Source organism: Rhinolophus hipposideros (genome assembly GCF_964194185.1).
Source record: "Rhinolophus hipposideros genome assembly, contig: SUPER_9_unloc_3, whole genome shotgun sequence".
NCBI lineage: Eukaryota > Metazoa > Chordata > Mammalia > Chiroptera > Rhinolophidae > Rhinolophus > Rhinolophus hipposideros.
In genome coordinates this window covers 68,290-96,095 of record NW_027669495.1, presented here as the reverse complement: position 1 = coordinate 96,095, position 27,806 = coordinate 68,290, and the positions used below count along the sequence as shown (strand labels likewise).

The 27,806-nt window shown below is 38.5% G+C and overlaps 1 protein-coding gene across 4 annotated transcripts in view; it reads left to right on the top strand.

Annotated features, from left to right (window-relative positions):
• The window catches only part of LOC308502955 (uncharacterized protein), a 92,940-nt gene that overhangs the window by 43,136 nt on the left and 21,998 nt on the right, over positions 1–27,806 (top strand). Inside the window, exons 10-21 of one of the 4 annotated variants that reach the window (XM_081080762.1) lie at positions 950–989; positions 1,360–1,418; positions 3,469–3,541; positions 5,564–5,743; positions 6,403–6,436; positions 8,982–9,033; positions 13,813–13,852; positions 14,226–14,284; positions 16,840–16,912; positions 18,887–19,066; positions 19,739–19,772; positions 22,293–22,365. In XM_081080762.1, coding sequence (XP_080936888.1) covers positions 950–989; positions 1,360–1,418; positions 3,469–3,541; positions 5,564–5,743; positions 6,403–6,436; positions 8,982–9,033; positions 13,813–13,852; positions 14,226–14,284; positions 16,840–16,912; positions 18,887–19,066; positions 19,739–19,772; positions 22,293–22,365 — 897 coding nt within the window. Of the gene's footprint in view, positions 1–949; positions 990–1,359; positions 1,419–3,468; positions 3,542–5,563; positions 5,744–6,402; positions 6,437–8,981; positions 9,034–13,812; positions 13,940–14,225; positions 14,285–16,839; positions 16,913–18,886; positions 19,067–19,738; positions 19,773–22,292; positions 22,366–27,806 lie in introns of all 4 variants that reach the window. The other 3 variants (XM_081080761.1, XM_081080764.1, XM_081080763.1) reach the window with 3 other exon arrangements.

Sequence of the window (27,806 nt, the reverse complement as noted above, 5' to 3'; positions counted from 1 at the left end):
AGTGAGATCGGCTGTAGCAGGGCTCCGGTGTCTGCTCAGTCCATGGCTTGGCTTTGTCATTTGTGAAGCTAATTTGGTCATGTTCTGGTGTCACTTGAAGCTGGTCCCAAGGTGTGTTGGATTTGGGGCTCTTGTGAGGGGCTGTCTGGCAGGCCCAGATCAGCTGCTGCTTGTGCCCAACCGGGAGCCACTAGGGGAAGGTACAAAGTGACCTGTTGTTGGTAGCTGCGTTTGTGAGTTTGTAGGCAGCTGCGAGGCGCTATGTCGTGAAGCAAGACAGGCTGATGGATAGGCTCCTAGAAAGAAATGGAACTCCTCAATATCATAAATGGTGCCCGAGTGGCTGTTGTAAACTAGAATTGTGATGATGCAAACCTCTGTTTACTGAGTGACTCCCCATGACGTGAGGGTAGAATTCATCTGCTAGCATGACACGTGCCTTCTTTGATTTGGTTCTGATTCTGCAGTTGTCTCTCCATCCCATTCTCAGAGTTCCAGGCTTACCCCATTCTTCTTCTGCCCTCACTTACAATATGTTGTTTCATACGCAGGCTTTTGCGCCCGCTGCCCTTTCTGGACTCCCCTTCATGGTTTCCCTCCGCACCTCGTATGTCTTTCAAGATGCAGCCCTGTTTTTGCAGCATGTGGTACAACTGATTGTTGTTTCTTTTGTGCCCGTACTATACTTTATTGATCTGAGGTGTAGGACTGGAGAGCGGTACTTTTCTGTTCTGATTGTTTTCACAAATTATAGTATATCGACCTCTACTAGAATATAGGACAAAGTCTTTCATTTCTATTTCCAGCTTCCCCTGGGTCTATGCCTGTGATTTGATGGCTATGATAGCGGTTTGTTGTCTTACTGACTGAAGGACTGAGTGAGCGAGTGAATGAGTAAATGAATATGATGTTTTCTGAAGTTGGGTTTTTCTTTTCTTTTTTTTAATAGAAAGAAGCAACCAAGCCGCCAATTGGAAAAAGAGAAAAAGGTGTGGATATTATTGAAAGTGCTCCACAAGAGCAAACAAAAACTGATATCTTGACTTGTGTTGATGGAGCACACCAAAATAATACAAGTGATAATTTAGTGACTATCTATGAATTCTTTCTAGCTTAAGTGCTGCTATACACAAATCTAACACGTGTAGATCCAACTGTGATTTTCATTTCTTATAAGCATTTGTTCCTATCTTTTTTGCAAAAGTATCCCCATTACTAACAACTGCTTCTTCTTGCAAATGCTTCGACCCCCTGAAATTCTTTTCTGCTGTTACTTTTATGGAAATATTCATGACTTGGATGTGTATTTAAAATGCATAGAAATATATGTTCACATTAATGTTCTGTGACGTTTTATAGTTAAAACATCGGCATTAAGATTGAAAGAAGAAGCTGAAAAATTATGTTGGGATTCTGAGGTACTGTCATTCACTACTATTATTTTTATCATTATTATTTTAAATGTCACCATCCGGTGATGTTAAAACATAAAAGGTATGGTTTGACTATACTTTCTTACCTCTGCATTTCCCCACCTAAATTATTTTATTATGGTATAGCCTATAATTAATAAAATACATATGTGCTGAATATAATGAGACTGCATAGTACAGCTTGGCTAACTTGCATGGGTCACTGAAGGCGGTCGGTGTAGAATAGTATAAAACGAGAAGGCTTCCAAGTCATAAGGAATCAGTTGGGTTCTGAAGTTAAGTTTACCTAAAAGCTAAAGAATCATTCCAGCTTGAAGTATGCCCAAATGCATGCTTCTGTGGTTTTTACGGTTGTGTAAATGTCCTAATGAGATTCAGAAAGAAAGAATTTGGAATTTAGGGTTTTTTATACCTTGGAATTTGAAAAGATAATGCCTGCTACATGCAAGTATTATTGTATTTGTATTCTCCAATAGATCTGCAAGGAACTTTTCCAGGGAAGGAAGAGCATTGTTAATAGTAATACTGTGCAGGATTATACTAACAACAATCGGCCGAGTGCTGCTTTAATACACAACAACTGTCCTGTTCAGTTAAAATAGCATGCATTGAGTATCTTGATGGCAACCATGCTTGTAGTAATAGAAGTACAAAGTAATGATGAGCCAATGTGAGATGACAGCTGTGAAAAGAGACAGGAGGAGTGTGATCTTCTGATATAGGCAGCTGCTGCCTACTGGTGTAGACACTGTGTTTGACGATAAGAACACACTAGAACCCTGGATAGGTCACTTAGTAGCTGTGGGATCTGGGGGAAACTTCTTTTTAACCTGTTGGATGTCAGTGACCTCATTCATCATAAAGGTACTTATGCCTACCTTTCAGGGTGTGAAATGAACTAATGTGGTAACAAATGTGAAAACACTTTGTGAAGTGTAAAGGGAGCTATAGAAATGTAAAATCAATGATCACAGTGGGTGGTAGTGACTTACCAAATGGTGGGGACACTTTTTGTAAACCTGAAGGACAATCAAATGGCTGTAGTGTGAAGAACAGAGTGGAAAAGTTAGAAGGGGCATGTGGATTTCTAATCTGGGGGATGCTAAACTTCAGGAGACTGTGATAGGCGATACCCTGTTGATGTGTAGTGTTTCGGTACTTGAGGCTCTATTGGTGCGAGCTCAGTGTTTTGACCTGAAGTAAATGTCTGTGTGGGATACTGCCACGTGAAGCATGAGAAGGAGCCAGTCATGTGAAGGTCTAGGAGCGAAACCTGCTGGGCAGGGACAGCAATGGATCCTGTGGGTTCATCATTTTATTCTAGTGTCTTGGAATGGTCAGGAAGCAGGAAGAGGGTCAACCACCATCAAACCATTTTTATATTTGTTGTTTGTGTGGATAAGAAATAAACTGTGCATGGCAGATGCCTGGTACATTTGAGATGGTTAACATATAAATGTTCTTATTTTACCCTGATTAGATCTTATTAAACTTTTTGAAAAGTTGCATAACTATATATAACATTTTCCTATTATTTATTTAAATATAACTTAAAGAAAGGTTTTTCTTACACCTTTGTCATTCTGTTTAACCACTTTTCCTATCAAAATTTTTATCAAATAAGAGTTTGGTTTTGCCAAGCACTTGTTGACCTAGATGAAGTAGGTTCTAATATGTTCTGTTTAGACTCCACAGGACATACACCAAGGTTTCTTACCATGTCGGTCAAGTATCTTGTTTTAACACTAAAAAAACAAACAAAAAGAATGTATCATTAGAAATATTTCAAAGTATAGGAAGTACACTTTTCAAGGTATTTAGTTCGCTGCAAAAGTAATTGCAGTTTAAAAGGTTTTAAAAAATTGCACAAACTGCAATATCATTTGTACCAACCTAATATTTGCTTAAATACCTATTTTTCAAAAAGTCCTTTTCTTGGAGTTTATAACGTTAATATTGTTATCCTGAATTGTTAGCTAGAGATTGCATGAAGTGTCCATTAGTTACTAATCATCTTGTTTCCTAACCCCTTCAGCCGAGCATTGAATTGGAAGATCCTGTTCCTAACAAAGCTGTAGGAATGGATTTGGTGCAACTCTTCGGACCAGGTACACTTTGTAATACCAATTTAATTTTGCGCAGGAGTACGCAAGGACATGTGACATGCTTGCAGTCTTCTCTTTCTCATTCCTTTTTTTTGTTACAAATTTAATTGAAGGATTTGACATAAATAATGTGATGTCATTGTTGGTATCGGTGTTTGAGAAAAGGTATTCACAGGAATAAGAAAATGAGATTTTAAATTGGTGACTTCACTAAGATGGTTCTCCGTTTGTTCCATAGCCTAAATGTCCCAGTTTAAAATCCCTGTACTTAATAGCGTTACCAGAGGTCAATTATCACACTGGAAGATTTTTCCAGCGTTTTCAAATGGTCATTTGAATTTTGACGTTTACCCAAGTTAGCCTCAGTTGCTACCATGACAATTGTTTTTTAACTTTACTTCCTCTTAGTGTTGTAACACTGATGGTCTTAAGCCAACCAGATGTTCTGCTGAGCAGACACTGGCGGCATGTGTATGTGCGCCTATGCTATCTTCGATTATTAAAAATGGGAGAAGTAGTTAATGGTAATGAATATTTGGTAGACACAATCTTTGAAAACAGGAATTCTGAAGCTTTTGTGCCTTGGGATGCTTTTATGCGATTAAAAATTATTGAGCATTCCAAAGAACATTTTTAAGTCGGTAGGCTCCATACATCGTGACAATATTAGAAATAAAAACTGAACAATTTAAAATAGGAGCACACACAGTCATGCATTCTGTGAGCCATTGGAGCTACGACCCAGTAACCGTAGACCTATGATGTCACCATCAGAGCTGTGATATCACGGCTGTGGAAAACTCTACTGTACACTTAGAAGAGAATGAGAGTGAAAATGGCAAATGACATTCAGTATTTCTGTGAAAATAGTTTTGACCTTTTCGGGCCCCTCGACTGACAGACCTTGGGACTTCACGGATTCTCACATGACATTGGAAACCACCGTCTTAAATGATGTACGGGCTTCCTGGATGTGAAGTGATAAAAGAGGCTTTAAAGCTTCACTTCTACAGTGTGGTTTTCTTTCACTTGTCTCGTAGATTTAAGCTGAGATTTTGTTTAAAAAGCAAAAGGAAAATGTTTTGTTATGTATTTGTTTTCTGTCTCATGGTGCCCTGTATTCTTTGGAGCTAATGTATACCTAGTTTGAACGTATTTTTTTTTAAGATTTTTTTTTTATTGGGGAAGGGGAACAGGACTTTATTGGTGAACAGTGTATTTCCAGGACTTTTTTCCAAGTAAGGTGTTGTCCTTTCAATCTTAGTTGTGGAGGGTGCCATTCAGCTTCAACTTGTTGTCCTTTCAGTCTTATTGGTGGAGGGCGCAGCTCAGCTCCAGGTCCAGTTGCCATTAGTAGTTGCAGGGGGCGTAGCCCACCATCCCCTGCGGGACTCGAGGAACTGAACCGACAACCTTGTGGTTGAGAGTCCACTGGCCCCTGTGGGAATCGAACCGGCAGCCTTCGGAGTTAGGCGCATGGAGCTCTAACCACTTGAGCCACCGGTCGGGCCCTGATCGTATTTTACTTGGAAACAATAAGGTCACCCAAGCCTGTCATTTGTCATTTGAATTTCAATTATCAAAGGCTTAAAAAGTGAATTCTGAACGTATTGGAGCATTTAGAAAAGACCATTTTCTTGTAATAAGTAGTTTCTTATTTGAAATAGTACGATTCATTGAAACTTGTTTTAAACCCATGTTTGTCACACATATTTAAACTTAAGCGGTTAGACATAACTTTTGATAATGACAAAAAGATTCATACCCACACCATTTTAACTATTAAGAAGAAAAGCTTTAATTGGAAACACATTATATAACAGAAATTGCTGAGTGACAATAGTTAATTCAACTTAACTTACGTGAATGGCAAGTATAGGACAACTAAAATAAAATGTACTAAGAAGGAACAGAGTGTTTGGGAGAAAGGAGGACGTGGGACTGCTTCTCTGAAGAAGGACGTTTTACAAGATGGTCAGCTTTGTGTTATTTTTACCTCCTCATAAACGAAAATTTTATTTTCAGATTCTCCCAGCTGGAATGTTGCTTCTTTGATTTTCAATCATGAAACTTGTCAAAGATCCTGGGATTCGAAATTTCGTGATAAATGGCCATTTGTCACACACTCATTTAGAAAACCTCTGTCAGCATCCACAGAGTTTGGACAGATGGCCGCAATAGACAAACGAAAGACGCAAATTGGAGGTGTGTTCCTCTTACATAATTCTTCCCTCCATGACTAGTGTGAATCACAGCCACCAGGAAACAGAGAAAGCAAAGAAGGAAATAAAAAACACACAAAGAGTTCAACCCTAGCCTATCTCTGTGTAGGATGATCGTAGTTCTGAATTTCCTACAGTCATTTTGTAGCAAAATCTGCTTTATGTTTACTCTGTTTACACAACTTACAGCCAAATAGAATAACTTTTAGCAGGACATTGGCATTCTTCCTCAATCAGAGTAACATAAGGAAATAAGAAAGGGAATAAGGAGAAAGTGTGATTCCATTTAGACTAGTATTTAGCGTACACTGGGGAGTATATATGCATACATACACACATATGTAGGTACATACGTATATATGTATATATATCTGTGCATATGTGTATGTGTATGAATATATATTAAAATATATATGTGTGTATACACACACACACACACACACACAGACAGACATAGAGCAGAGGAAGTAAAAGTTCTTCATGTATTAATTGCCCACCAGTTGTATCAGTAACATTCACTCTACTATAGTCTTCAGGGGTGTTCCCAAAGAAACATTTTTACATCACTTGAATCTGATGCTTTGAAAGTTCTGTGTTTTTCTGTTGTGTATTTACAATGTATGTAAATGTTTTCTTTAACAGTGGATGAGTGTCCTAAATGCGACCCTGCAAGCAGGTAGGATTTTATGGATTTCTAAAATTGCATGTTAACTGAGAGACTGCCCAGAGAAGCCAGTAAGCTTTAATGAGTGTTCTGCTCTGGGCTAGACCCAATATTATGTGCCTAACTTTGGTAATCCCAGGTCGTCGGCACAGTAGATTCGCAAAGTAGCTGTGCTGTTCGGCCTAGTTTTTATTCATTAGACGAGTGTGGTTCCGGGAGGTGGATTAACTGACCCCTGGTTCCATTGTTACCAAGAGGCTGACCCGTGATGTGACCTTCAGCCTGCTTGGCTTCCCAAGTCCGTTCTCTTGTCCCTCGGCCTGTACTGAGAAGTGCCTGGACAGGTCTGGATTCAAGATTCAGGTGCACGTCAGGTGGCCTCAGAGAGTCCCGTTTAGTGATGCCTTAGTGCTGATTTAGAAGTTTCCTACCAAGCCCAGTTAGCCCAAGCTCTTGTCTGAATGTACTTGATAGTTGCAGCAGTCACGAGAACCTTGTTTTCACCATCAGTGTTGAGGGCAGATGTCAGTTCGTTGTGGCCACCAAACCACAGGTTGTACATAAGCAAGACCTAATCAGATAAATGTTTTCAGGTATAATGCGACGTACACTTCTTGGGATGAATCGTTGTTCTGTAAGTGAAGATCATCTATGTATAGACCATGTTGTGTTAATGCAGCACAAATTGAGATGATATTTCTAATTGATTCCTCTACTGACTGACTTCCCAGCCTGTGTTTCCCTTCTGGCTAATACCTTTCCCTTGTTGTAGGAAGTTTTTTCTCTTTTTCCAGAGTCTTTCTTCCCTCTTCCATGAGTTTTCTTGATTTTTCCCCTTTTTCTCTGCATTCTCGGGGTATTATTGTTGCCGTTGTTGTGTTATTTTTTTCCACTTCTGCCAGCTAAGTGTTCTCCATTTTTTTGACAGAATCAAAAGTACATAGAATTCCAGGTGTTAAAGGAATGTTAGCAATTAATTATTCAAAACACCCCCTAGTACTTCATGCTGCCATTAATGTTTTGGTCAAGTAGTTGATCACATGAGGAGTTTGAGCACCAAGAGATTAAAGTGACTTATTTGAGTATAGTGAGTGATGAAATGAGATTAAGTGTAGGTTTCTAAGCCCAGTACACTTCCTTCTTTATCATCCTTTGGGTGAGGGTTTAATTATGGAAAGGTCTAGTGAATGCAGTGGAAGAGGATAAGAATGGAATTAGCAGGGGAATCCAAGTCTCAATAGGACCAACACTGGGTTGGAATAGGAATAAAGCTTTTAGATTAGAGATCAGAGATCAGATAAGGGAAAAGAGATCAGAATAGTAGGGTATGACAAGGTAAAGAGAAATTACAAGCAAGAAGGACACCGGATGTTGGTAGTTGTCTAAAGAAGCAGATTAAAGTAATGGGTTCAAGGGCGTCTGAACAGGTTGGTGCTTTTTCGTTTGTTGAATTGGAGGAACCAGCAAAACTTAAGGTTGTATGAAAACATATTAAACCTTTGAGCCTCTGGAAACATTCTCTTTATAGCAAGTAGAATTGTGGTATTATCCACCTGCACCCGAAATTACAGAGGGGGTCCCCTCGAGTCCAAAGGCACTGGAGATTGCTGAACTACATAGATCTATGGCCCACGGCAGGTGTCTCGTCACCTCCACCTCTTTTCCCAACGGGCTGATGTCCTTCCCATGGAGATGGAGGGTTGGGCAGAGGGAGGACTGATTGTGAAAACAGTAATGGAGTTGGGTAGGTGGTAACATGCCTGTGTTGGGAGTGGATGACTGAGGCTCCATTGAGCTTATTTTCCAGGAACAGGGAAATAGAAAAGTCCTACTGTGGGTCATTTGAGCCCAACCTTGTTTCAGGAGTCTATGCCTTCGTAGGCTGAAGTTTTCAAGGTTGGAGATTGCCAGGAAGCTGTGCGGACAAGTGATCGGAGAGTGGGGAGGCTAACAACATACATATTTGTTCTTTGACTTTTGTACGTGTAACTTGCAAACATTTCACACATTTCAGGGAACTCACTGTAGTGTTTCAGGGTGAAAGGAAGGAATGGAGTCTATTTAATAACTGCGTTCTACATTAAAGACGCAAGACTGCCGTTTTTGACCCACACAGATTAATCTTTGAACCAGGGACAGACCATGGAGAAGGGTCAGTGTATAGTTCTACCTCGATTTAGCTCATTGCTTTTGTCCCAGTTCAGGTTCCTCTTGTCAGCTATTAATTGCGTTTTCAATTCAGCCCTGGGGACTTTTGGTGAAAACAAGGTACTGTCAGGTGTTGCCAACATGTTGGCTGTCATTCTTTGTTATGGAAACTTAGAGTGTATCTTCATTAACTCGTGCATGAGTTGGGAGTGGTGCATTCAGAAATAGATAACTGATCGCTTTTCTAGAACATCATCTAAATTTTAATCATATCAAGAAACTTCATTTCATATGCAGATAGCTGAATTTTACTCCTTTTGTTGTTGTTGTTGTTGCTTTTGTAAAGAAATGAATTCACTTGTTTCTGTTGTGTATCTTTACCCTGAACTCTTTCCTGGAAACGTGGCAGTGATGATTCATGGTCTACATTAGACGATCGACTCTTCAATGTTGATACCAAGGTAAAAGTCTCCTGTGTGAAATTAACTTTTGTGCTCTTAATTTAGTTTTGTGTAGCACTGAGTTGTAAAATTTAGTAGTGCTCCACCTATCATTGTTTTATGTTTGTTATGGAAAATTGGTCAGCGTGAAACATTTTATAACATATGACCATTTGACGCTTCATTGTTTTGTTGTTGTTCTTTTAACTTTAATAAGTATTGAAGACGGGAGCTGAGAAAAAGAAGGGGCTGGGATATGTATAGTGATAGTAAAATTCTACAGGGAGTTTTCCCACAGTGACGGAGATATGCAATTTGGTTAAGGGTAAGGATTTTTAATGTGACTTTTACGTTATACCAGCCTGACTTTTATCATACTCGTGCCTAAATGAAATCTTTAGTGGATTCCGGTACTCATTGTAACAGTCATGAAATCTTGCTGGTAGTTTTCAGTTTTAAAACTGTATAGCATAAGACATATAGTTTTATTTTTTTACACTTTGTATGTTGGTATCCTATCCTTGTTAGGAGGGAGTGTTTTCTCCATTTTTTTTTCATTGACATTCCGTGGACATTCCATATTGTTTTATATTAGTTTCCGGTATACTAGGTTCATCGTTTAGACTAAAATAATAGTAGAGTTTTGAAGTTTCGAATTCACGTTCTCCATCTCAAAACTCATATTACAAAGGGATTGGACAATGATCTAAATCATTGCATTGTGAATATATTTAAGTGTCTTCATCTAATTGAAGAGTACATGTTTTGCATAAAATAATAACCAATTTGAAAAGCAGAGATTTTTTTTCCCAAGTTTAGTGTTTTAATGGCGTGTTTTATTATGTGGTATTGATGCATGGGCCCTGGCCCGTATAAGCAAGAGCGACACAGATTTTCTTTTCACTGATATGGTGAAATAGTCCATAGTCAAATCAACACTTGTTCTGCACCTATTCTGTAACCAGCACGATGTGAGTTAATCCTCAGAATAGCTTTGTGAAGGAAGGGAATCTTCATCTTCAGAGATAAGTAAATGGAGACCAAGACAGTCTAGGCAGCATGACTTGCAGTAGCCAGGGAGAAGTTTGAGGGTTTGATGCAAAATCCACTTGGCTCCAAAGCTGATGATGCTCTTGGCTGCTCCCTATAAAAATATGTCCGTGAGATTCTATGCCCATGTCCATGATGCATTGACCAAAGTAAAGAAAGGAGCAGTGTCTACAAAAGATAGGATCCTTTCTTTACTCTGGTCAAAAGCAGAGATTCTTAAAAACCATATAGTCAAATGTCAAGTTTCAGAAAGTTTTTAGTTTTGTTTTTTAAATGTAAAATTTTTCATTTCTGTTACAGCTGACATTCAATATGATGTGAGCCTCAGGTGTACAGCATCGTGATTAGGCATTTATATAATGTGCAAACTGGTACCCCGATTAGTGTGGTATCCCTGACACCGTACTTCGTTATTACAATCCTATTTACTGTATTCTTTGTGCTGTACTTGAAATCTTCACAACTATTTTATATCTGCCACTTTATACTTCTTAGTGTTGTTTCCATTTCAATCATTCCCTTAACAATCCTCGAACCGGGCAAGGATCAGTTCGTTCTCTGCTCCTATGAGTTTGTTTCCCTTTTCTCTGTTCATTTATTTTTTTTTTTTTGGACATAACCAATAAGTGAAATCATGTGGTATTTGTCTTTCTCTGTCTGACTTTTTTCACTTAGAATAATACCTTCTAGGTCCACACATGTGTCACAAACGATAAGTATTTATTCTTCATTACAGACAAGTAGCATTTTGTTATATATATATGTCCATCTTCTTCTTTCTCCAAGATGATGGATTTTTTGGTTACTTTCTTATCTGGACTATTGAAAATAATGCGGCAAAACAATAAAAAAAGAGAAAAAGACAATAATGTGGCAACGACCATAGAAATGCATATTGCTTTTCTAATTAGTGTTTTGGATTTCTGTGGAGGAAAACCCAGAAGAGGGACTTCTGTGCCACATGGTAGTTCTATATCTAAATTTTTGAGGAACTTCCATATTGTTTTCCATTGTCTGCCTGGATTTGCAGTCTCACCAACAGTGCACGAGGACTCCGTTTTTTTTCATATCCTCACCAACACTTGTTGCTTGTTGATTCATGGATCATGGACATTCTGACAGTTGTGAGGTGGTAGCTCATTGTATTTTTAATTTGCATTGCTCTGATGATTAGTGACACGGAGCATGTTTTCGTATGTCTCTTGGCTATATGTGTGACCCCTTTGGAGAAAAGTCTATTCAGGTACTCTTCTCATTTTGTAATTGCATTGTTCGTCTTTTGGTGTTAAGGTTTATGAGTTCCTTATATGTTTTGGATGTCAACCCTTTATCAAATATATCATTGGTAAATATCTTCTCCATTCATCCGGTCGTGACTTCATGGTGTTGTTGGTTTCCTTTGCGGTGAAGAAAGTTTGTAGTTTGATTGTCGTGTGTATGGGTCTTGCATTCTTAACCATTCAGCTACCTTATGTCTTTTCTGGAGCATTTAATCTATTTACATTTAAAGTAATTATTTGTAGGTACGTAGTTATTGGCATTTTCTTATTCACTTCTCCCCCTCCTGCTCTTTCTCCTCCTTCTCCTCATCCTCCTTTTTTTTCTAGTCGTGGTTTTACATTTCTTGTGATAGTGGTTTCCTGGTGCTGAACTGCATCACCTCCTTTTTCTCTGGCAAGCTCTTTTCCTCTCGTTTGATTCTAAATGAGAGCCTTGCTGGATACAGTGCTCTTGGTTGTAAATTATTGCGTTTCATCACATTTCTATATTTCTTACCCATTCCTCTGGCCTTCAGATTTACTTTTGAGAGATCACCTGACAGTCTTATGCAAGCTCCCTTGTATGTACCTAACTGCTTTTCTCTTGCTGGTTTTAATATCTCTCTGTGTCTTTACCCTTTGGTGTTTTAATTCTGGTATGTCTTGGTCTGGGCCTGTTTGGCTTTATTTTGCTTGGAACTCTGTTTTTCCTACGCTTGTGTTTCCTTCAACAAGTAAGAGAAGATTTCCGTCATTATTTACTCAAATAGGTTTTCAATTCCTTTCTGTCTCTCTCTTCTCCTTTTGATAGCTTTACGAGTGCTGTTACACTTTATCTTGTCCCAGAAGTCCCTTAAAGCCTTCTCTCTCTCTTGTTTTTTTTTGACCCATAGTCATTTTTCATATCTATTTCTTCTGTTCTGATTGTGTATTTTCTGCTCCCTTGTCTTCCAAATCACTGATTTGAACGTCTGCCTCAACGAAATCTGGTACTGATTCCATCTATTAATTACTCATTTCAGATGTTCTATTTTTCATGTTTGACTTTCGTTAATGATTTCCATGTCCATTTTTTATGTTTGCTGTCTCTGTTGATGTGTTACAACGTTTATCTACTTTTTCCCAAAAGTTCATTGAGTGTCCTTAGAAGTAGTATTTTGAACTGTGTGTCCTGTAGATAACTTGTGTTCATTAGGTTTAGTTCTTTCTCTAGTTTTTTTTTCCTGGTCTTTCATTAGAGAAATTTTTTTTCTCTCATCTTTTTTCACTTCCTCTCTGTGTTTCTTTCTGTGTATTCTGTGGATCTGCCAATTCTCCTCATCTTGACAGTATTGCCTTATGTACCAGGTGTTGTGTGTGGCCCAGTGGTACAGACCCCGGTTACCTGAGCCTTGTGTTCCAGAAGCTCATGTGGTTGGTGTGTGCCCTCCTGTTGTACTTGAGCCTTATTGCTGTTGGCACATCTGGGTGTGGAATTGACCCACAGGACGACTGGCTGTGACTGCAGTAGATGAACCCCTGTGTGTAGGCTGACCTCGCAGAGTGAGATCGGCTGTAGCAGGACTCCGGTGTCTGCTCAGTCCATGGCTTGGCTTTGTCATTTGTGAAGCCAATTTGGTGCTGTTCTGGTGTCACTTGAAGCTGGTCCAAGGTGTGTTGGATTTGGGGCCTCTTGGGAGGGGCTGTGGGGCAGGCCCAGGTCAGCTGCTGTTTGTGCCCTATCGGGAGCCACCTAGGGGAAGCTACAGAGTGACCTGTTGTTGGTAGCTGTGTTCGTGATTTGTAGGCAGCTGCGAGGCGCTATGTCGTGAAGCAAGACAGGCTGATGGATAGGCTCCTAGAAAGAAATGGAACTCCTCAATATCATAAATGGTGCCCGAGTGGCTGTTGTAAACTAGAATTGTGATGATGCAAACCTTTGTTTACTGAGTGATTCCCCATGACGTGAGGGTAGAATTCATCTGCTAGCATGACACGTGCCTTCTTTGATTTGGTTCTGATTCTGCAGTTGTCTCTCCATCCCATTCTCAGAGTTCCAGGCTTACCCCATTCTTCTTCTGCCCTCACTTACAATATGTTGTTTCATACGCAGGCTTTTGCGCCCGCTGCCCTTTCTGGACTCCCCTTCATGGTTTCCCTCCGCACCTCGTATGTCTTTCAAGATGCAGCCCTGTTTTTGCAGCATGTGGTACAACTGATTGTTGTTTCTTTTGTGCCCGTACTATACTTTATTGATCTGAGGTGTAGGACTGGAGAGCGGTACTTTTCTGTTCTGATTGTTTTCACAAATTATAGTATATCGACCTCTACTAGAATATAGGACAAAGTCTTTCATTTCTATTTCCAGCTTCCCCTGGGTCTATGCCTGTGATTTGATGGCTATGATAGCGGTTTGTTGTCTTACTGACTGAAGGACTGAGTGAGCGAGTGAAGGAGTAAATGAATATGATGTTTTCTGAAGTTGGGTTTTTCTTTTCTTTTTTTTTAATAGAAAGAAGCAACCAAGCCGCCAATTGGAAAAAGAGAAAATGGTGTGGATATTATTGAAAGTGCTCCACAAGAGCAAACAAAAACTGATATCTTGACTTGTGTTGATGGAGCACACCAAAATAATACAAGTGATAATTTAGTGACTATCTATGAATTCTGTCCAGCTTAAGTGCTGCTATGCACAAATGTAACACGTGTAGATCCAACTGTGATTTTCATTTCTTATAAGCATTTGTTCCTATCTTTTTTGCAAAAGTATCCCCATTACTAACAACTGCTTCTTCTTGCAAATGTTTTGACCCCCTGAAATTCTTTTCTGCTGTTACTTTTATGGAAATATTCATGACTTGGATGTGTATTTAAAATGCATAGAAATATATGTTCACATTAATGTTCTGTGACTACGTTTTATAGTTAAAACATCGGCATTAAGATTGAAAGAAGAAGCTGAAAAATCATGTTGGGATTCTGAGGTACTGTCATTCACTACTATTTTTTTATCTTTATTATTTTAAATATCACCATCCGGTGATGTTAAAACATAAAAGGTATGGTTTGACTATACTTTCTCACCTCTGCATTTCCCCACCTAAATTATTTTATTATGGTTTAGCCTATAATTAATAAAATACATATGTGCTGAATATAATGAGACAGCGTAGTACAGCTCAGCTAACTTGCATGGGTCACTGAAGGCGGTCGGTGTAGAATAGTATAAAACGAGAAGGCTTCCAAGTCATAAGGAATCAGTTGGGTTCTGAAGTTAAGTTTACCTAAAAGCTAAAGAATTATTCCAGCTTGAGGTATGCCCAAATGCATGATTCTGTGGTTTTTACGGTTGTGTAAATGTCCTAACGAGATTCAGAAAGAAAGAATTTGGAATTTAGGGTTTTTTATACCTTGGAATTTGAAAAGATAATGCCTGCTACATGCAAGTATTATTGTATTTGTATTCTCCAATAGATCTGCAAGGAACTTTTCCAGGGAAGGAAGAGCATTGTTAATAGTAATACTGTGCAGGATTATACTAACGACAATCGGCCGAGTGCTGCTTTAATACACAACAACTGTCCTGTTCAGATAAAATAGCATGCATTGAGTATCTTGATGGCAACCATGCTTGTAGTAATAGAAGTACAAAGTAATGATGAGCCAATGTGAGATGACAGCTGTGAAAAGAGACAGGAGGAGTGTGATCTTCTGATATAGGCAGCTGCTGCCTACTGGTGTAGACACTGTGTTTGACGATAAGAACACACTAGAACCCTGGATAGGTCACTTACTAGCTGTGGGATCTGGGGGAAACTTCTTTTTAACCTGTTGGATGTCAGTGACCTCATTCATCATAAAGGTACTTATGCCTACCTTTCAGGGTGTGAAATGAACTAATGTGGTAACAAATGTGAAAACACTTTGTGAAGTGTAAAGGGAGCTATAGAAATGTAAAATCAATGATCACAGTGGGCGGTAGTGACTTACCAAATGGTGGGGACACTTTTTGTAAACCTGAAGGACAATCAAATGGCCGTAGTGTCAAGAACAGAGTGGAAAAGTTAGAAGGGGCATGTGGATTTCTAATCTGGGGGATGCTAAACTTCAGGAGACTGTGATAGGCGATACCCTGTTGATGTGTAGTGTTTCGGTACTTGAGGCTCTGTTGGTGCGAGCTCAGTGTTTTGACCTGAAGTAAACGTCTGTGTGGGATACTGCTACGTGAAGCATGAGAAGGAGCCAGTCATGTGAAGGTCTAGGAGCGAAACCTGCTGGGCAGGGACAGCAATGGATCCTGTGGGTTCATCATTTTATTCTAGTGTCTTGGAATGGTCAGGAAGCAGGAAGAGGGCTAACCAGCATCAAACCATTTTTATATTTGTTGTTTGTGTGGAAAAGAAATAAACTGTGCATGGCAGATGCCTGGTACATTTGAGATGGTTAGTAAATAAATGTTCTTATTTTCCCTAATTAGATCTTTTTTTTTAATGTATTTTTAAAAAGCCAAAGGAAGTAAAAAGAGTAATAAATTTAATATTCTGTACTAGAACAATACCCAAACTCCTAATATATAAACTTAACTCTTAGTTTTGAAAATGTAAACTAAATGTTAATATAATTGTATTCAAGGGCAGCCGCAACCATGGAACCCTGTTACCTTACAGAGGAAGGGAAGGGCTTCCTCAAATTGTTCTTTTTTTTTTTTTCATAAATTTATTTATTTATTAGTTTCAGGTGTACAAAACAAGGTAATACTTAGACGTTCATCATTTATATCCCTCATACTGTGAACCCCCCTCCCCCCATCCACTATCCCTCCGACCTCACACTGAACCATCACATTATATATATAAAATTATAGTTGGCATTCATTAATGTTTAGCTTCTGATGTACAATGCCATGATCAGGTATCCACAGTATCCCTGAGGTGGTCTCCCAAATAGGACGCATGTCCATCGGATACCCAACAAAATCTTTACAAACTTTTTGAAAAGTTGCATTACTATATATAACATTTTCCTATTATTTATTTAAATATCACTTAAAGAAAGGTTTTTCTTACACCTTTGTCATTCTGTTTAATCACTTTTCCTATCAAAATTTTTATCAAATAAGAGTTTGATTTTTCCAAGCTCTTCTTGACCTAGATGAAGTAGGTTCTAATATGTTCTGTTTAGACTCCACAGGACATACACCAAGGTTTCTTACCATGTCAGGCAAGTATCTTGCTTTAAAACTAAAAAAGCAAACAAACAAACAGAAAGAATGTATCATTAGAAATAAGTCAAAGTTATAGGAAGTACACTTTTCAAGGTATTTAGTTCGCTGCAAAAGTAATTGCGGTTTAAAAGGTCTAAAAAAATTGCACAAACTGCAATATCATTTGTACCAACCTAATATTTGCTTAAATACCTATTTTTCAAAAAGTCCTTTTCTTGGAGTTTATAACGTTAATATTGTTATCCTGAATTGTTAACTAGAGATTGCATGAAGTGTCCATTAGTTACTAATCATCTTGTTTCCTAACCCCTTCAGCCGAGCATTGAATTGGAAGATCCTGTTCCTAACAAAGCTTTAGGAATGGATTTGGTGCAACCCTTCAGACCAGGTACTCTTTGTAATACCAATTTAATTTTGGGAAGGAGTACGCAAGGACATGTGACATGCTTGCAGTCTTCTCTTTCTCATTCCTTTTTTTTGTTACAAATTTAATTGAAGGATTTGACATAAATAACGTGATGTCATTGTTGGTACCGGTGTTTGAGAAAAGGTATTCACAGGAATAAGAAAATGAGATTTTAAATTGGTGACTTCACTAAGATGGTTCTCCGTTTGTTCCATAGCCTAAATGTCCCAGTTTAAAATCCCTGTACTTAATAGCGTTACCAGAGGTCAATTATCACACTGGAAGATTTTTCCAGCGTTTTCAAATGGTCATTTGAATTTTGACGTTTACCCAAGTAAGCTTCAGTTGCTACCATGACAATTGTTTTTAACTTTACTTCCTCTTAGTGTTGTGACACTGATGGTCTTAAGACAACCAGATGTTCTGCTGAGCAGACACTGGCTATGTGTGTACATGCGCCTATGGTGTCTTCGATTATTAAAAATGGGAGAAGTAGTTAATGGTAATGAATATTTGGTAGACACAATCTTTGAAAACAGGAATTCTGAAGCTTTTGTGCCTTGGGATGCTTTTATGCGATTAAAAATTATTGAGCATTCCAAAGAACATTTTTAAGTCGGTAGGCTCCATACATAGTGACAATATTAGAAATAAAAACTGAACAATTTAAAATAGGAGCACACACAGTCATGCATTCTGTGAGCCATTGGAGCTACGACCCAGTAACCGTAGACCTATGATGTCACCATCAGAGCTGTGATATCACGGCTGTGGAAAACTCTACTGTACACTTAGAAGAGAATGAGAGTGAAAATGGCAAATGACATTCAGTATTTCTGTGAAAATAGTTTTGACCTTTTCGGGCCCCTCGACTGACAGACCTTGGGACTTCACGGATTCTCACATGACATTGGAAACCACCGTCTTAAATGATGTATGGGCTTCCTGGATGTGAAGTGATAAAAGAGGCTTTAAAGCTTCACTTCTACAGTGTGGTTTTCTTTCACTTGTCTCGTAGATTTAAGCTGAGATTTTGTTTAAAAAGCAAAAGGAAAATGTTTTGTTATGTATTTGTTTTCTGTCTCATGGTGCCCTGTATTCTTTGGAGCTAATGTATACCTAGTTTGATCGTATTTTTTTTTAAGATATTTTTTTTTTTTATTGGGGAAGGGGAACAGGACTTTATTGGGGAACAGTGTGTACTTCCAAGCCTTTTTCCAAGTCAAGTTGTTGTCCTTTCAGTCTTAGTTGTGGATGGTGCAGCTCAGCTCCAGGTCCAGTTGCCATTAGTAGTTGCAGGGGGCGTAGCCCACCTGCGGGACTCGAGGAACTGAACCGACAACCTTGTGGTTGAGAGTCCACTGGCCCATGTGGGAATCGAACCGGCAGCCTTCGGAGTTAGGAGCATGGAGCTCTAATCACTTGAGCCACCGGTCTGGCCCTGATCGTATTTTTAATTGGAAACCATATGGTCACCCAAGCCTGTCATTTTTCATTTGAATTTCAATTTCCTAAGGCTTAAAAAATGAATTCTGAAGCTATTGGAGCATTTAGAAAAGACTATTGTCTTGTAATAAGTAATTTCTTATTTGAAATAGTACGATTCATTGAAAGTTGTTTTAAACCCATGTTTGTCACACATATTTAAACTTAAGCGGTTAGACATAACTTTTGATAATGACAAAAAAATTCACACCCACACCATTTTAACTATTAAGAAGAAAAGCTTTAATTGGAAACACATTATATAACAGAAATTGCTGAGTGACAATACTTAATTCAGCTTAACTTACGTGAATGGCAAGTATAGGACACCTAAAATAAAATGCACTCTAAAGGAGTAGAGTGTTTGGGAGAAAGGAGGACGTGGGACTGCTTCTCTGAAGAAGGACGTTTTACAAGATGGTCAGCTTTGTGTTATTTTTACCTCCTCATAAACGAAAATTTTATTTTCAGATTCTTCCAGCTGGAATGCTACTTCTTTGATTTCCAATCATGGAACTTGTCAAAGTTCCGGGGATTCGAAATTTGATGATAAAGGGCCATTTGCCACACACTCAATGAGAAAACCTCTGTCAGCATCCACACAGTTTGGACAGATGGCCGTAATAGACAAACGAAAGACGCAGGTTGTAGGTGTGTTCCTCTTACATAATTCTTCCCTCCATGACTGGTGTGAATCACAGCCACCAGGAAACAGAGAAAGCAAAGAAGGAAATAAAAAAACAAAGAGTTCAACCCTAGCCCGCCTCTGTATAGGTTGATCGTAGTTCTGACTTTCCTACAGTCATTTTGTAGCAAAATCTGCTTTATGTTTACTCTGTTTACACAACTTACAGCCAAATAGAATAACTTTTAGCAGGACATTGGCATTCTTCCTCAATCAGAGTAACATAAGGAAATAAGAAAGGGAATAAGGAGAAAGTGTGATTCCATTTAGACTAGTATTTAGCGTACACTGGGGAGTATATATGCATACATACACACATATATAGATAGGTACATACGTATATATGTATATATATATATATATGTGCATATGTGTATGTGTATGAATATATATTAATATATATATGTGTGTATACATACACACACACACACACACACACACAGAGAGACATACAGCAGAGGAAGTAAAAGTTCTTCATGTATTAATTGCCCACCAGTTGTATCAGTAACATTCACTCTACTATAGTCTTCAGGGGTGTTCCCAAAGAAACATTTTTACATCACTTGAATCGGACGCTTTGAAAGTTCTGTGTTTTTCTATTGTGTATTTACAATGTATGTAAATTTTTTCTTTAACAGTGGATGAGTGTCCTAAATGCGACCCTGCAAGCAGGTAGGATTTTATGGATTTCTAAAATTGCATGTTAACTAAGAAACTGCCGAGAGAAGCCAGTAAGCTTTAATGAGTGTTCTGCTCTGGCCTAGACCCTATACTATGTGCCTACCATTCGTTATCCCAGGTCGTCGGCACAGTAGATTCGCAAAGTAGCTGTGCTGTTCGGCCTAGTTTTTATTCATTAGACGAGTGTGGTTCCGGGAGGTGGATTAACTGACCCCTGGTTCCATTGTTACCAAGAGGCTGACCTGTGATGTGTCCTTCAGCCTGCTTGGCTTCCCAAGTCCGTTCTCTTGTCCCTCAGCCTGTACTGAGAAGTGCCTGGACAGGTCTGGATTCAAGATTCAGGTGCACGTCAGGTGGCCTCAGAGAGTCCCGTTTAGTGATGCCTTAGTGCTGATTTAGAAGTTTCCTACCAAGCCCAGTTAGCCCAAGCTCTTGTCTGAATGTACTTGACAGTTGCAGCAGTCACGAGAACCTTGTTTTCACCATCAGTGTTTAGGGCAGATCTCAGTTCACTGTGGCCACAGAACCACAGGTTGTACATAAGCAAGACCTAATCAGATAAATGTTTTCAGGGATAATGCGACGTACACTTCTTGGGATGAATCGTTGTTCTGTAAGTGAAGATCATCTATGTATAGACCATGTTGTGTTAATGCAGCACAAATTGAGATGATATTTCTAATTGATTCCTCTACTGACTGACTTCCCAGCCTGTGTTTCCCTTCTGGCTAATACCTTTCCCTTGTTGTAGGAAGTTTTTTCTCTTTTTCCAGAGTCTTTCTTCCCTCTTCCATGAGTTTTCTTGATTTTTTTCCCCTTTTTCTCTGCATTCTCGGGGTATTATTGTTGCCGTTGTTGTGTTATTTTTTTCCACTTCTGCCAGCTAAGTGTTCTCCATTTTTCTTGACAGAATCAAAAGTACATAGAATTCCAGGTGTTAAAGGAATGTTATCAATTAATTATTTAAAACACCCCCTAGTACTTCATGCTGCCATTAATGTTTTGGTCAAGTGGTTGATCACATGAGGAGTTTGAGCCCCAAGAGATTAAAGTGACTTATTTGAGTACAGTGAGTGATGAAATGAGATTAAGTGTAGGTTTCTAAGCCCAGTACACTTCCTTCTTTATCATCCTTTGGGTGAGGGTTTAATTATGGAAAGGTCTAGTGAATGCAGTGGAAGAGGATAAGAATGGAATTAGCAGGGGAATCCAAGTCTCAATAGGACCAACACTGGGTTGGAATAGGAATAAGGCTTTTAGAATAGAGATCAGAGATCAGATAAGGGAAAAGAGATCAGAATAGTAGGGTATGACAAGGTAAAGAGAAATTACAAACAAGAAGGACACCGGATGTTGGTAGTTGTCTAAAGAAGCAGATTAAAGTAATGGGTTCAAGGGCGTCTGAACAGGTTGGTGCTTTTTCGTTTGTTGAATTGGAGGAACCAGCAAAATTTAAGGTTGTATGAAAACATATTAAACCTTTGAGACTGTGGAAACATTCTCTTTATAGCAAGTAGGAATGTGGTATCATCCACCTGCACCCGAAATTACAGAGGGGGTCCCCTCGAGTCCAAAGGCACTGGAGATTGCTGAACTACATAGATCTATGGCCCACGGCCGGTGTCTCGTCACCTCCACCTCTTTGCCCAACGCGCTGATGTCCTTCCCATGGAGATGGAGGGTTGGGCAGAGGGAGGACTGATTGTGAAAACAGTAATGGAGTTGGGTAGGTGGTAACATGCCTGTGTTGGGAGTGGATGACTGAGGCTCCATTTAGCTTGTTTTCCAGGAACAGCGACATAGAGAACTCCTACTGTGGGTCATTTGAGCCCAACCTTGTTTCAGGAGTCTATGCCTTCGTAGGCTGAAGTTTTCAAGGTTGGAGATTGCCAGGAAGCTGTGCGGACAAGTGATCTGGGAGTGGGGAGGCTAACAACGTACATATTTGTTCTTTGACTTTTGTACATGTAAGTTGCAAACATTTCATGCATTTCAGGGACCTCACTGTAGTGTTTTTGAGTGAAAGCAAGGAATGGGGTGAGTTTAGTAACTGCTTTCTATGTTAAAGAAGCAAGACTGCCGTTTGTGACCCACACAGATTAATCTTTGAACCAGGGACAGACCGTGGAGAAGGCTCAGTGTATCGTTCTACCTTGATTTAGGTCATTGCTTTTGTCCCAGTTCAGGTTCCTCTTGTCAGCTATTAATTGCGTTTTCAATTCAGCCCTGGGGACTTTTGGTGAAAACAAGGTACTCTCAGGTGTTGCCAACATGTTTGCTGTCGTTCTTTGTAATGGAAACCTGGAGTGTATCTTCATTAAATATTGCACGAGTTGGGAGTGGTGGAGGCAGCAATAGATAACTGATAGCTTTTCTAGAACATCGTCTAAATTTTAATCATATCAAGAAACTTCATTTCCTATGCAGATAGCTGAATTTTACTCCTTTTGTTGTTGTTGTTTTTGTAAAGGAATGCACTCACTGTTTTTGTTGTGTATTTTTACCCTAAAGTCTTTCCTGGAAACCTGGCAGGAATGATTCACGGGCTCTATCAGACGATGGACTCTTGGATGTTGGTACCAAGGTAAAAGGCTCCTGTGTGAAATTAACTTTTTTACTCAGAATTTAGTTTTGTGTAGCACTTGTAAAATTTAATAGTGTTCCCCCTATCATTGTTTTATGTTTGTAATGGAAAATTTGTCACTGTGAACCATTTTATAAAATATCACCACTTGAGGGTTTTTTTCCTTTAAATTAAAGTTTATTGGGGTGCAATTGTTAATAAAGTGACATGGATTTCAGGTGTACAATTCTGTAATATATTATCTATATCTCACATTGTGTGGTCACCAGCCAGTCAGTTCTCTTTCCATCACCCCATTAGACCCCATTTAGCAATAGTTTTATTTCATCTTTACTTACCACCGAATACTATTCCATTATTTATATGTACCACAACTTCTTTATCCGTTCATCTATCGAAGGACGTTTTGGTTGTTTCCGTTGTCTTACCCACCGTAAGTAAAGCTGCAATGAACACTGGAGCACACTTGTCTTTATGATTAAAAGTTTTCAGATTATTTGAGTAGATACCCAGGAGAGAGATTGCTGGGTCATGTGGTAATTCTATTTGTAATTTCTTGAGGAACCTCCACACTGCCTTCCATAGCGGCTGCACCAGCCAGCATTCCCCCCAACAGTGTATGAGGGTTCCTTTTTCTCCACAGCCTCTCCAACACTTGTTACTATTTGTCTTGTTGATGATAGCCATTCTGAATGGGGTGAGGTGATATCTCATTGTGGTTTTTATTTGCATTTCTCTGATGATTAGTGATGTGGAGCTTTTTTTCATATGTCTATTTGCCATTTGTATGTCCTCTTTGGAGAAATGTCTCTTCAGGTCCTCTGCCCATTTTTCAATCGGGTTGTTTGTTTGGTTTTTTGTGTTGAGTTTCATGAGTTCCTTGTATATTTTGGATATTAGCCCCTTATCGGAGGCACTGTTTGCAAACTTTTTCACCCATTCAGTTGGTTGCCTCTTTATTTTATCGATGGTTTCTTTTGCTGTGCAGAAGCTTTTAAGTTTCATATAGTCCCATTCATTTATTTGAGCTTTTACTTCCATTGCCTTTGGAGTCATAAAATTCATAAAATGCTCTTTGAACCCAAGGTCCATAAGTTTAGTAACTATGTTTTCTTCAATGCAGTTTATTGTGTCAGGTCTTATGCTTAAGTCTTTGATCCATTTTGAATTAATTTTGGTACACGGTGACAGATTTCAGCCCTGTTTTATTCTTTTGCATGTGGTTTTCCAATTCTACCAGCACCATTTATCGAAGGAGCTGTCTTTTCTCCATTGTATGCTTTTTGCTTCTTTGTCAAAAATTGTCTGTCCATATTTATGTGGGTTTATTTCTGGGATCTCAATTCTATTCCATTGGTCTATGTGTCTGTTTTTCTGCCCATACCATGTTGTTTTGATTATTATTGCCCTTTAGTACAAGCTAAAGTCAGGGAGTTTGATACCTCCAGCATTGTTCTTTTTGCTTAGGATTCCTTTGGCTGTTGATGTCTTTTGTGGTTCGATACAAATCTGATGATTTTTTTGTTCTATTTTTTAAAATGTGCTATTGGGATTTTGATGGAGATTGCATTAAATCTGTATATTGTTTTGGTAATACGGGCATTTTAACTATGTAGATTGTTCCAATCCATGAGCATGGAATGTCTATCCATTTCTTTGTGTCTTCTTCAATTTCTTTTAAAAATGTCTTATAGTTTTCAGCATATAAATCCTTCACATCCTTGGTTAAGTTTAATCCTAGGTGTTTTATACTTTTTCTTGCAATTGCAAAAGGAATTGTTCTTTTGCTTTCTTTTTCTGAGATTTCATTGTTAGTATATAGGAATACAATGGACTTTTGTACATTGATTTTGTAGCCAGCAACTTTACTGTATTAGTTGATTGTTTTCAATGGCTTTTTGGTGGAGTTTTAGGGTTTTCTATATATAGCATCATGTCATCTGCAAAGAGTGACAATTTAATTTCTTCATTCCCAATTTGGATGCCTTTTACTTATTTGTCTTGCCTGATTGCTCTGGCGAGGACTTCCAACACTATCCTTAAAAGCAGAGGTGATAGGGGACAGCCCTGCGGTGTTCCTGAACGTAGAGAAAAGAGCTTCAGTTTTTCATCATGAATTATGAGATTAGCTGAGGGTTTGTCATATATGGCCTTTATTATGTTCAAGTATTTTACTTCTATACCTATTTTATTAAGTGATCCAATCATAAATGGATGTTGTATCTTGTCAAATGCTTTTTCTGCATCAATTGATATAATTATATGATTTTTGTCCTTTATTTTGTTTATGGGATGAATCACATTGATGGATTTCTGAATGTTGAACCATCCTTGTGCACCTGGGATGAATCTGCTTGGTCATGATGAATAATCTTTTTAGCATATTGTTGCATTCGATTTGTTAGCATTTTTCTTAGGATTTTTGCATCTGCATTCATCAGAGATAATAGTCTGTAGTTTTCTTTTTTTGTGTTATCCTTACCAGGTTTTGGTATCGGTAATGTTGGCCTCATAAAATGATTTAGGGAGTATTGTCTCTTCTTCAATTTTTTGGAAGAGTTTGAGTAGGACAGGTATTATATCCTCTTTGTAGATTTGGTGGAATTCACTAGTGAAGCCATCGGGTCCTGGACTTTTGCTTCTGGGAAGGTTTTGAATGACTGATTCAATTTCCTCAGTGGTGATCGATCTATTTAGATTTTCCAGTTCTTTATGATTCAGCCTAGGAAGGCTATATGTTTCCAAGGACCTGTCCATTTCTTCTAGGTTATTGAATTTGGTGGCATGTAGCCCCTCATAGTATTCCTGGATGATGCTTTGTGTTTCGGTGGCGTCCGTGATAACTTCCCTTCTCATTTCTCATTTTATTAGTCTTTCTTTATCTTACTGAGTCTACCAAGGGTTTGTCAATTGTATTAATCTTTTCAAAGAACCAGCTCTTTGTCACATTAATTTTTTCTATTCTCTTTTTGTTCTCTGTTTCATTTAGTTCTGCTCTGATTTTTATTGTTTTCTTTCTGCTGCTGACATTCAGTTTCATTTGTTCTTCTTTTTCTAGCTCCATAAGATGTAAAGATGAAGTTATCTATTTGGGATTTTTCTTATTTCTTGAGATAGGCCTGTAATGATATAAATTTCCCTCTTAAAACTGCTTTCGCTGCATCCGCAAAATTTTGGTAGGATGTATTTTCATTTTCCTTTGTTTCTATGTATCTTTTTTTCTTCTGTAAGATAGTTTTTGTTTTTTTATTTTTTTTGAAGCTTTTCATTGTTCCCTTTCCAGTTTACTGTTTTTTTGGTTTTTCACATTCTTTTATTTGTTTCAGGTGCACAAAACAATGTAATAGCTAGACATGTATCATTTATATCCCTCACACAGTCATAACCCCCTCTCCCCTCCACTGCCTCTCTGACATCTCACACAGCCATTACATTTCCACTGTCTCTATTCTTAATGCTGTACTCCACTTCTTGTAACTATATGTAATATATATGTAATATATATATTTATATAAGATATATATATAGTATGTATATATATTTTTTATATAAAATATGTATATGTATTATATGTATATGTAAATTGTACTTGACATTCATTATTCAGCTTCAGATGTACAGTGCAGTGATCAGCCATCTACATCATCCCTGAGGTGGTCTCCCTAATGAGACAAGTATCCATTGGATACCCTACAAAATCTTTACGAAATTATTGATTACATTCCCCAAATTGACTCTCGTATCCCCGTGGCACTCTTGTGGTTACCAACTGTTCATTCTGATCCCCTCACTTTCCCCCTAATCCCCACCCCCTCATCTAGCAACCCTCAGTTTTTCCTCTGTGTCTTTGAGACTGTTTCTGATTAGTTCATTCATTTATTATTTTCTTTAGATTCCCCATATGAGATCATATGGTATTTGTCTTTCTCTGTCTGACTTATTTCACTTAATATAATGTTCTCTAGGTCCATCCATATTGTTGCATGGTAAGATTTCATTCTTCTTCATGGCTGAGAAATACTCCATTGTATAACTGTACCAGTTTCTTAATCCAATCGTTTACCAATGGGCATTTCGATTGTTTCCATGTTTTGGCTATTGTGTATAGTGCTGCAATAAAGATAGTGGTGTATAAATTTTTTTGAATTAGAGTTTTGGATTTCTCCGGATAGATACCTAGGAGTGGAATTGCTGGGTCATAGGGTAGTTCCATTCTCAGATTTTTGAGATACCTCCATACTGTTTTCCATAGTGGCTGCACCAATCTGCAATCCCACCAACAGTGCACAAGCGTTCCCTTTTCTCCACATCCAGGCCAACACTTGTTGTTTGTTGATTTGTTGATGAAAGCCATTTTGACTTGGGTGAGGTTGTATCTCATTGCGGTTTTTATTTGCATTTCTCTAATGATTAGTGAAGTTGAGCATTTTTCATATGTCTGTTTCCCATCTGTATGTCCTTTTTAAAAAAATTACTCTCCATGTCCTCTACACATTTTTTAACTGGGTTGTTTGTTATTTTGGAGTTCAGTTGACTGAGATTTTTTATAAATATGGGATTTTAACCCCTTATCAGATATATCATTGGCAAATATCTTCTCCATTCAGTAGGATCCCTTTTTTTTATTATCATTTTTTTATTTTTTATAGTTTTATTTTATTTTATTTTATTTTATTTTTACATCCCTCACACCGTGAACCCCCCTCCCCCCAGCCACCACCCCCCCGACCTCACACTGATCCATCACATTATACACCTAAAATTATAGTTGGCATTCATTAATGTCCAGCCTCTGGTGTACAATGCCATGACCAGGCATCCACAGCATCCCTGAGGTGGTCTCCCAAACAGGACACATGTCCATCGGACACCCAACAAAATCCCCAAACACTATTGAATAAGTTCCCCAAAGTAATTCTCAAAAAACCCTGAGGCCATCCTGTGGTCACCAGCCGCCCCCCAATCCCTTCACCCTTCCCCCCATCCCCAACCCCCTCCCCCCCGCCCATGTAACAACTCTCGGTTTTTTGTGTCCCCAAAACTGTTTCTGATTAGTTCATACACATATTCTTTTCTTTAGATTCCGCATATAAGTGAGATCATATGGTACTTGTCTTTCTCTTTCTGACTTATTTCACTTAACATAATGTTCTCTAGATCCATCCATGTTGTTGCAAATGATAAGATTTCTTTTTTCTTTATGGCTGCGTAGTACTCCATTGTATAAATGTACCACAGCTTCTTAATCCAGTCATCGACCGATGGGCATTTCGGTTGTTTCCATATCTTGGCTATTGTGTAAAGTGCTGCAATAAACATAGAAGTGCATACAGATTTTTGAATTGGAGCTTTGGATTTCTCCGGGTAGATGCCTAGGAGTGGAATTACTGGATCATAGGGTAGTTCCATTTTCAGATTCCTGAGATACCTCCATACTGTTT